The 7,292-nt window shown below is 43.2% G+C and overlaps 1 protein-coding gene across 1 annotated transcript in view; it reads left to right on the plus strand.

Moving 5' to 3' along the window:
* The window catches only part of NTRK2 (neurotrophic tyrosine kinase, receptor, type 2), a 326,931-nt gene that overhangs the window by 262,775 nt on the left and 56,864 nt on the right, over positions 1-7,292 (plus strand). The window contains exon 19 of the mRNA XM_006759498.2: positions 709-943. Coding sequence (XP_006759561.1) covers positions 709-943 — 235 coding nt within the window. The remainder of the gene's footprint in view (positions 1-708; positions 944-7,292) is intronic.

Below are 7,292 nucleotides of genomic sequence, written 5' to 3' on the forward strand. Positions count from 1 at the left end.
ATTTTGCCTATGTGGTGGCCAGTGTGTGCTTTGAGCTGGAGATCAGGGGGAAGGGTGGGCACAAGAGGTGGCACTGTTCATGGGGAATGAATGTACAGGCTGAGGATGCCCTGGGATTCTGATGACTTGGGCTTACTAAGATGAGGGCAGCTTGGAAACCATGCCCAGCTGCAGAGCAGGGGGGATCTAGGAGAACAGAGTTGCCAGCTCTGGCCCTGGTGGGGCACTCTGGAGGGACTGCCCTGAGTGTGTGTGTGTGGGGCCGGGGGTGGGGGTGGAGTGGGGTGGGAGGTGGGTGCTGGGCTGCAGCATGTGGCTTGGAAGGATGGAGAGTGTGGGCTCAATGATCCATTGCTCTAGAAGAGCCAAACTCTCCCACCTGATTGTGATTTTGTGTTTGGGTTCTTGTTTGTTTGTTTTGCTTCAGCCACCTACTGCTTTTCAGAGTCAGGGGACTACTTCTGAAGCCCCTAAAACATGAACCTATCTGTATGTTGGGGGTGAGGGGTACCACTCAGGCCCACATGGCCCTGGACTCTGTGGGAATGGAAGCCTGGGTGCTTTTGAAGTATAACCATGGGTGAAGCATCTTTTCCTCCTCTGCGTGCTAAGTCCAGCGGCGTCTGTTAGCACCAGTAGTTGATGGGGGGGCAAAGGGCCCCTCCAGGCAAAGAATTCCCCCAGCAACTCCTTTTGTGTCCTCCGCAGGGCACACGGACCTGACGCCGTGCTGATGGCCGAAGGCAACCCGCCGGCGGAGCTGACGCAGTCGCAGATGCTGCACATTGCCCAGCAAATCGCAGCGGGCATGGTCTACCTGGCATCCCAGCACTTCGTGCACCGAGACCTGGCCACCCGGAACTGCCTGGTGGGCGAGAACCTCCTGGTGAAAATCGGGGACTTTGGCATGTCCCGGGACGTGTACAGCACTGACTACTATAGGGTGAGTGGCTGCACCCCCAGGACCCCCGGGCCTGGTTATATTATTTGCTCGGGCTGCCATAACAAAATACCATGGACAACGTGGCTTAAACAACTGAAGTTTATTTTCTCCAAGTCCAAGATTAAGGTGGCTGCAGGGTTGATTTATTCTGTTTCTCTCCTTGACTTTCAGACAGCGCCTTTCCTCTGTCCTCCCCGGGTTTTCCTCTGTGCATGCACACCCCCTGGGGTCTCTGTGTGGCTAAATTTCCTCTCCTTTTGTGAATACCAGTCAGACTGGATTAGGGCCTCATTTTAACTCAATCACCTCCTTAAGGTCCCATCTCCAAGTACAGCCATATTCTGCGGTAATGAGGAGAGCACAGTTCGGTCTACAACTTTCTCCTGCTCTTTCCACACCTTTCAGGTGTGTGGTCTCTCCATGAGGGCAATCCTCAGCCTGAGAATTTTACCAGGGAAACCTGAGGGCCTGGGGAAATTCCTAAGGGCATGAGGCTAAAGGATTTTGAGGCTTGCACTTGATTCTGTGAAATTATGTCTGAAGGCTTTGTTTGAGGTTTGACCTAAGATGAACTTGTTCATGGAAATAATGGTACCCCAGACCTTGAAAGTTCCCACACGGAACCATCTTGGTTGAAAGTGGATTAGCTGGTGGTGTCGCTGTGAGATGCAAGAAGCATCATCCTGCAGGTTCCTGAAGAGCCCCACCCAGTCCAGAAATTCTAAGGCAGAGGTCCTCAAACTACGGCCCGCGGGCCACATGCAAATACAAATACTGTATTTGTTCCCGTTTTGTTTTTTTACTTCAAAATAAGATATGTGCAGTGTGCATAGGTATTTGTTCATAGTTTTTTTTTTTAAACTGTAGTCCGGCCCTCCAATGGTCTGAGGGACAGTGAACTGGCCCCCTGTTTAAAAAGTTTGAGGACCCCTGCTCTAAGGGGTTGAGTTATAGACAATCATTCAAATTCACCGATTACCAGCAATTGGCCCCTTTGGCATGTTAGATTTGCTCACTGAGATCTTGGGACCTGGGTCTGAGAGAAAAGGGATCCTTCTGGAAACCTCGAAGTCCTGATACTGAAAGCAAAGGTTCAGGTGGTGTTCTATCACCTCAAAGCCTCAATTCTGTTTTCTTGTTTTTCTGGAATTTCAAGGGTAGAAGAAGAGAATAGGAAGGAAAGGGAGTAAATGTGCTGTGTGTATATAGCCTAAGACAGTGGTTCTCAACCTTCTTAATGGCACAACCCTTTAATACAGTTCCTCACGTTGTGGTGATCCCCAACCATAAAATTATTTTCGTTGCTACTTCATAACTGTAATTTTGCTACTGTAATGAATCGTAATGTAAATATCTGATATGCAGGATGTATTTAGGCAACCTCTGTGAAAGGGTCGTTCGACCCCCAAAGGGGTCGCGACCCACAGGTTGAGAACTGCTGGCTTAAGAGGATAAAATGGATAATGTGACTAACTTTATAATAAGGTAGGGCTGGTGAAGAAAAGGCCTCTCCTCGCCTTTACTCTTCCCTTGATGATTTATTTGTGAGGAGGAGCCTTCTCAGTTTGTTTCCTGTAGTTCTCACTGCGGCCTCACTCACCTCCAATGCCTCTGCACTTTAGCTGAACCAAGTTTGCTACAATTAGTCTAAGACAGCGATTTTCAACCTGCGCGGCACAGCATAGTGCAGTGCCCCAAGAACTTTCCAAATATGCAGTACCTGACTCTGTAGTCAGGGGCACTGACCTCTTTTCTCTTAGATTGTCAAATAAAATTGTCAAATGAAAATTAACAACAGCCAACACAACAATATCCATGTGATATGATGAATCAAAATTACACCTTTTTTTTGTCAGATTGGCAAAGGATATAATATATATTTTTGGTGTGCAACAGAATTTTAGTAATTAGTTTATGTGTGCCATGAGATGAACGAGGTTGAAATTCACTGGTCTAAGACAATGAGTTTATGGCCTTGGTGTATATTCTCCTGTAGATATTTTTTTGTGGTGTGTTATTTATTTCCTTTGTCCCCTCCATAGGCATTGTCCACATTTTGGATAGCAAGGAGTGGAGGCCAAAATTAAAAATGATTATCTTGAGTGTATTTGTAGAAAACATGAGCATAGTCTCAGCTTCAAGCGTGCAGAGTGGAGCTTCAAAGCACCTGTCCTGAGTTTAGGGACGGCTAGTTTGATCTAGATGTCTTAAATGGGGGAGTGGGGTGTTATTACCAATGGATGCATCTCCTCTGTTAGCTCTGCTTCTATGGTGGTAGGTGGGGGTAGGGGCCTCTCCCTGTTCCCTTTAGTGGTGCTTGCCAAAGGGGAAGCTTTGCTGAGCTTGATGAGCATCTAAGGGAGAAACACATGGCCCAAGCAACAGCTTTCTCTTTAGCAGGAAGTTAACCAAGGTCTCAGAGTGTCTGGCACAAAGTAAGTGCCCAATAAATGTTTTCAGCTATATCATTATCCAAATCGATTATCCACCCAATTAAAAAATTGGCAAAGGATTGAAGTAGAGATGTCTCCAAAGAAAATACACAAATGGCCAATAAGCACATGAATCGATGCTCAATATCATTAGTCATTTGGGAAATGTAAATCAAAACCACAATGAGCTACCACTTTATACCCCCGGGGATGGCTGTAATAAAAAGACAGACAAAAACAAGTGTTAATGGGGACGTGGAGAAATTGGAACCCTTATAAACTGCTGGTGGGAATGTAAAATGGTGCAACTGCTTTGGAAAAACAGTTTGGCAGTTCTTCAAAATGTTCAACATAGAGTCACCATATAACCCAGCAATTCCATTCCTAGGTATACACCCAAGAGAATTGAAATCATACGTTCACACAAAAACTTGTATACAGTGGAAATAACAACATTATTCATAATAGCTATAAAGTGAAAATAATTTAAGTGTCCATCGATTGATAAATAAACAAAAATTCATAGTTTATATAGTGGAATATTATTTATTAATTAAAAGGAATGAAGTACTGATTCATGCTACAATATGGATGAACCTTGCAATTACTATGGAAAGTAAAAGAAGCCAGGCACAAAAGATCACATATTATATGATTTCAATTTATATAAAATGTCCAGAATAGGCAAATCTATAGGGACAGAAGGTAGACTAGTAGTTGCCAGGGGTTAGGGCAATGAAGAATGAGGAGTGACAGCTAGTGGATATGGACTTCGTTTATGGGATGATAAATTTTTTCTAGAATTGTATAGTGGTCATTTAGTGTATTTGAAAATACCATTGAATGTGTACATTTAAAAGGTAAATATTATGGTATATAAATTATATCCCAATTTTTAAAAACCTGAAAAAAGGAAAATACTAGCCAAATAGCGACATTGGATATAAGGAGTTAGTCTTGGTCATTTATATATTATAAAAGCACTGTCACTTGTCACATACCACATTTTATCATTTGTTAAAAAGAAAACCCTCCACTTAGATGATATATTCCTGAAGTACTTCCTTCTGAATTGATTGGAGAAAAGAATAATTCCCAGTTCCTTTATCTGTTAAATGTTCTTAGAACTCTCCCAGTCATTAAGAAACGTGCTTCTGGTGCCACTTTATTCAGTCCTCCTGCCCCCCACCAGTTGCAGCTACAGGGTTTGTAATGTTCACTTGGTTGTTTGTTGTTCCCGCTGAGGAGAAGGAGAATACCAGCCTTATGTTAGCTCAGTTAAGGTGGGAAAAGGGGGTGAGGGATGTAAGATCTGGCAATGTGATAGTAGCCTAGGAAAACAAAAAAAAGTAACCTCTAAAATTTCAAAATGATGGTTTGCCTTTTGGTTCCATGAAAGTATTTATCATCATGAAACTCCTTTGCAGAATATTTTTTTTCCTTATTAAAACATCAAAAGCAGCCCAGCTGGCATGGCTCAGTGGTTGAGCATCGACTTATGAACCAGGAGGTCAGGGTTTGATTCCTGGTCAGGGTTCATGACCAGGTTGTGGGCTGATCTCCAGGAGGGGGCATGCAGGAGGTAGCCGATCGATGATTCTCTCTCATCATTGATATTTCTATCTTTCTCTCCCTTCCTCTCTGAAATCAACAAAAAAATTAAACAAAAACCAAACAAACAAACACCAAAAGCATATCAGAGGAGTCCATGCCATTGAGTTTGTCAGATAGACAAGCAGGGGCTGTTGCTGTGTTTGCAGGTGAACTCCAGAACATCTCACAGCAGCTATTTGCCAGAACACTTTTTGCTTTCACATTAGTTATTTACTTGTTGCATCATCTATAAGCTTGGCATTCAACCCCTCCCCACCAGGGTGCCTCTTCATCTTCCCTGTTGTAGCAACTGGGAAATGTGTTCTCCTTACAGTTCGGGTTTCTCATTTGCAGACACCTTGTCTTCTTATTCTCCTCTGGTCTTCACCCTCCAAGGTGACAAGCTGCTGTAGCTGATGTGGCTGGTCCTTAGCTATGTTAAATACCCTTTCCGCCATAGTAATGGGGGAGGATTTTCGTGTTAGCCAAGGGTATCTTATATAGAAGGATGGTGATTAGGCCTGGAATCAAATTTATTGAGGAGTAACATGCCCCTGTCTTTAAGCAAGAACCAGTCCCACTAGAAGCCCAAGCCTTCTGCTCATAGTGGCTCATGAGCAGCATTGTGCGGTGGCCACAGCCCTGTGCAATCTGGGGCAGCAGGGGCAGGTGGCAGCTGTTCTTCCATCATGAAAACGGCTGCCTCAAGGCTTCCACCCTGTTGCAGCTGAGCTAATTATATCTTCCCAATGAAGGAAGAAATCGGAATGCTGCATTTGCATGGAAACCAGCCTGATTTGGTGGGTCCAAAATTACTCTAGCATTTATGTTCTCTGAATTGTTTTAATTAGCAGCTCTGCAGTACTTGTCTTTTATTTCGTTTTTATTCCTTCCCACCACTGGCAAAAACTGACGTTTAAGGCACATCTGAACCAGGTTTCTGTCACATTCTGCCTATGACAGACCTAGGATCTCACTCTACGTGGTCATTACTGTGCCACAGTGGATCCACTGAAATTTTTCTAATATGCACTTTGGTGGTTTTCACTGTTTGGGTCCGACATGAATGTGATCTGTTGGTGAATAGAGGTCCCTAACCTCTGAAATCCTAGTTTTTGTGTCTTGTTCTTCTTTGAGCTTTGGTTCTTCTTTGGGTGGTAAGAAATTCTATCTTTTAATTAATTCATCTTCCACTTAAAAAGGAAAAAAAGGAAGCAGAATAGCAAATTGACTTAGGGTAGACATTGAACAAAGTAAATGAATATAACTTGACTAAACAGGGTCGTGGTCAGAATCCTAAAGTGTTAAAATGATATTAGTCCAAGAAATCATCTTTAGGTGGTCAATCCTGGTTTATTAGCTGCAGAGAGAACAGAAAATTGGTTGTACTAAAATCAGCAGATAGAACAAGTAGCAAAAAGAACTGATTTGAACTTCAGGCCTTTCCCTTCCCACTCTGGAGTAAGAGGGGTGATGGACTAGGAAATAAAGTCCTGAACCACAGAGGAGAGGAGAAGGCTTAGATTAATTAAGAACCGAACAACCACATAAGAAATAATCCAGAGGTAACTTTCATACCTCTGTATCTGAAAAAAGTATGCTTATTTTTAAAGGAATATTTTCATGTACTGTGAACATTTCTAGATAAGACAGGTAAGTAGGCAGATTAGATAGATGATAGATAGATAGATCTTGACTCAGTTCACAAATATTTTTAGTGTGTTGTTGTGTAAAATGCTGATGTCATTTTCTCTGTGAATGCCTGCTAATTCTTAAGAAGCAATGCCAGCTTCACCTGCTCCCTGACTTCGTCCACGCAGAGTAATTGTCACGAAATTTGTGTGGTCTCTCAATACTTCCTATAAATCAGCATTACAGCATAGAGCATGTTGCATCAGGGAACTTTGTTCATATATGTTTCTCACTGATATGAGAGCAGGGAGAAGACAAGTCTTATACATCTTTGTATGCACACAGTCTGGCTATACTAGGTGGCCGATCAGTGATTGTTGAACAAGGCAGACACCAGGAAAAGCCTTTATGAATGAATCTGCTTAGCCCTGTGGATGAACACAGAAGACACGCAGCTTTACAGTGGGCCTGGTTCTGAGGTTAGGAGCACTGACTTCAGGAAGTAAAACTAGAGATACAGGGACGTTCTTATCTCAGACAATTTCTTTTCAATGGAGAGCTCAGAGCTACATCTTACTTGCATGTTTTCTATAGTAGAAAAGCTTCCTTTGGTGTACTCTTCCTAGAGCCCCTCAAAAACCAGGCCCAGCGGTCACTTTAAGAGACAACACAATCTCTTCCTGAAACAGGAA

The sequence above is a fragment of the Myotis davidii genome, unplaced genomic scaffold (assembly GCF_000327345.1).
Source record: "Myotis davidii unplaced genomic scaffold, ASM32734v1 scaffold556, whole genome shotgun sequence".
Classification (NCBI taxonomy): Eukaryota; Metazoa; Chordata; class Mammalia; order Chiroptera; family Vespertilionidae; genus Myotis; species Myotis davidii.